This window comes from Ceratina calcarata, unplaced genomic scaffold (assembly GCF_001652005.2).
Source record: "Ceratina calcarata isolate Rehan_Ccalc_2016 unplaced genomic scaffold, ASM165200v1 scaffold77.2, whole genome shotgun sequence".
Taxonomy (NCBI): Eukaryota; Metazoa; Arthropoda; class Insecta; order Hymenoptera; family Apidae; genus Ceratina; species Ceratina calcarata.
Window position 1 is genome coordinate 189,675 of NW_017179000.1, and position 3,482 is coordinate 193,156.

Consider the following 3,482-nt stretch of genomic DNA (forward strand, 5'->3'; position numbering starts at 1 on the left):
CAAAAGTGTTGCCATCTTTTAGAAAAAAAAGAAAATTTAAAAAAAAAATTAAAGACTCGAACCCAAAACAACGCAACCTCGAAAATCTAACGACGCACAGTGAAAATTAGTACTAATTAAGCAGCGACGCAACTTCGAAAAAACGCAAAACGAAACGACGCAAAGCGAGGTATTGGTGTAACAAATTCTATCAATTTTTATTGTTTAGAAATCAATTGAACTTTTTTCATCGGAAATCATTGTTCTTCTGACGTCTGATTTCTTTTTAATTATAGTAAATGCGTTTTTCTAAGGTACATAAACTTTTGGAATTGACTGTATAGCCGATACATTCTTAATTGATGTGCAGATTTAGTCGAAGGTGTCATCAGATCTAAAGCACATTGATCGACGTTGACCGATTCGTCCCGATTCGTTCATCGTCCTACGAGCTCGAAACGAGATTGATCGCGCTCTTTTTATGGTCCGTTTAGGGGTATCGTAGGATTATTCGAATCAGCAGAGGTGGGCAAAGATTTAATCGACGCCCGCTTTGATTTATTGCTCACACGATTACGAGTCCTCGTTTAGTAATTATTTATAGGCTGATCCGAGATCAGTGTCCTCGTTTACTCTGAAAGCCGCACACAACGAAATTACCATCGACGTATAGGAAGAATACAAAAAATCAACTGGTTCGATTGGATTTCGGCAACGAGATCACCGTTTCCGAAGTCGATTAATTGGGAAAGCTTGGGAATCGATGGAAAACTGTGGTTCGTTTAAAACCGAGATACGGCAAACGTCGATCAGTTACGATTTTCCGTTCGGCCCTAATTTTTGTTGGGTGCAACGGGCGCGAGGGTCGAGGAGGGCTCGCGAGGAGGGGACTTGCCGCGTGCCGGAGTTTCGAGTGTAATTTAATTTGAAATGCAGACTGACGTACAACGGGACGCTGCGTTCAAGTTAAACGGATTAAACGAGGACGTGCGACGCGTGCTGAACACCCTTCCAGCTAATTGCGAATCCCTTAATTGCGCGCCACCGGAATGCACACGTTCGCTGGCTGTCGTTAACATTTTCCGATACCACCGTCTTCGTCGGTTCCAGCGATCGTTACAGTATCTATCGAGCGTCTCTATTCGTTCATGCGGTCGTCAGAAGATCTGACCTCCACACGTCCATCATAAGGTAAAGGAAGTAGTACTGGGACAAAACGAATTTTGGAACCAGTACTTGGACATAATAGATATGTATTTAATAATTTACTGTCCAAGTTTACAATCCCTTTTGAAACTTAATACGTAGAAGTGGGACAAGACGGCAGTGGCTGTCCNTTAACCCATTCGCTGCCAAGCCTAAATTATATGAAGTCATTCCTATTGCCATTTATATTTTGAGTGCTATTGTTTACCAAAACCCTGTTATTTCTTGGTAAGAGCACATATATTATCATACATAATCATTTAGAAGCAGAAAACCAAAGACGAGTATACTCGTCGTTGGCAATGGGCCTTCAAAAGAGCCTGCATGTTATAATATATTTAAAGCAGGACGAGTATACTCGTCCTGGCAATGCGTGACACCCTGCCAAAGACGAGTATACTCGTCCTTGGCAGCGAATGGGTTGAAGGCTATTCCAGTATTCGAGTTTCAGCACTGCTATAAGGATTTGAAGAACCACCTCCAGCGTTCTGTGGCTTCCTAAAGAACTTATTTTGGGGGAGGCAATATTTAGATGTAATTTTATTCGAATAAACAAATTAAAAAAAGTCAGTCTCATTACTTAATTTACACATCTTGTATTCCACGCGCGTAATAAACAAGGGTTTCATTTCGATTTAGCAAATATCAGATGTTTCCGTTTCGTTCCCTCTGTAAAGTTGGGGAAACCCGACCGGAACCCGGCGAAGGAGACGCGCACAAAAGTAGCTCTACTACCTCGTGCGTCTCCTCCTCGTTGCCCAGGGACTCATCCTCCCGTTCCATCTACAGGTAATCGCTCAGAAACTCGCGGATAAATCCTGTGCTTTCAGGGGACAATGCACGCTTTGTAAACAGACCTTTGCGTCCCCAGACGTAATTTCCGCAGTTCCGGCGGAGAGTAACCGCCAGGCTCGTAACGCGAAATGGACTAATTGATCTTGAGACCCTCCAGGGATCCCGGAGGACGTATAAAGTTAACCCTGAGAAATCATGGCGTGCAAACGTCTCGTAATTCTTAGGAATCTAACTGACTAATCGGGGCCCCCCGGAACCCGGCCTTGCGTTTTGAAAGGTCCTGCGGTCTACGAAAGGTCATCACACATTTTGCAGGACCCCCTATATAGTAAATTGAATACATTATAAAAAATTTATGTTCAAAAGTGTCCAGGTACTACCTCCTTTACCTTAGATGGCGTTGTATTTTAATTTGTATAACCGAAGATGAATTTCTGTACTTGCGATGATTCAGGCTCGAAAGTAGGTGGACCGTGGAATTCGTTTTGGTCGGGTTTGGTCGATACAGACGCGTACGACGCACTCTGACTCACCTGTACATGATGTAGCTGCGCAAGCTGATGATGCTGGAGCGGATTCGGCGGAGGCGTGCTCGGCGAGCTGACGACCTGGACGGTGCCGTGCTGCTGCAGATACGGTTCCAGGAAGACATCGCTCCTGTGAACAGAGAGAACACTCCCGGTTATTCTCGTTTCATTGATTCAAACACGGCTACAATTCTAAATGACTGATGCGATTTCATGCGGTCAGGAAATCGTTTCTAAGCAATTTAATCGGTATTAAAATCAGAAATTAGAAGGTATGTATATATAAACTTTATTTCAGCCTATTGGCCCAGAAATGGACTTGGTTTACAGTCTTTTTATACATCCACTCCATCTCACTCTTTCATCCTGTCTCTTTACATATTATGTTCTTAGAGCCTAATAATATCACAGTGTCTTTCTAAACCTAACATTCCTCCTGCTCCCTCTCCTCCTCTACAGGAGTTACTTATTTTCGCTTTAAATTAGAAGGTATGTAAATTAAGGATGTTCAGGCTATACAATTCCTGCCAAAAGTGATGGAAATATAAAATTCAAATTGTAGTGGCTGTAACCGACCAGTTAACCCATTCGCTGCCAAGCCTAAATTATATGAAGTCATTCCTATTGCCATTTATATTTTGAGTGCTATTGTTTACCAAAACCCTGTTATTTCTTGGTAAGAGCACATATATTATCATACATAATCATTTAGAAGCAGAAAACCAAAGACGAGTATACTCGTCGTTGGCAATGGGCCTTCAAAAGAGCCTGCATGTTATAATATATTTAAAGCAGGACGAGTATACTCGTCCTGGCAATGCGTGACACCCTGCCAAAGACGAGTATACTCGTCCTTGGCAGCGAATGGGTTAAAGGCTATTCCAGTATTCGAGTTTCAGCACTGCTATAAGGATTTGAAGAACCACCTCCAGCGTTGTGTGGCTTCTCGAAGAACTTATTTTGGGGGAGGCAATA

The 3,482-nt window shown here is 42.7% G+C and overlaps 1 protein-coding gene across 2 annotated transcripts in view; it reads right to left on the reverse strand.

Moving 5' to 3' along the window:
• The window catches only part of spri (Src homology 2 domain-containing protein sprint), a 64,986-nt gene that overhangs the window by 33,184 nt on the left and 28,320 nt on the right, over nt 1-3,482 (reverse strand). For both annotated transcript variants that reach the window (XM_018033786.2, XM_026818073.1), the window contains exon 3: nt 2,514-2,637. In XM_018033786.2, the coding sequence (XP_017889275.1) occupies nt 2,514-2,637 (124 nt within the window). The remainder of the gene's footprint in view (nt 1-2,513; nt 2,638-3,482) is intronic.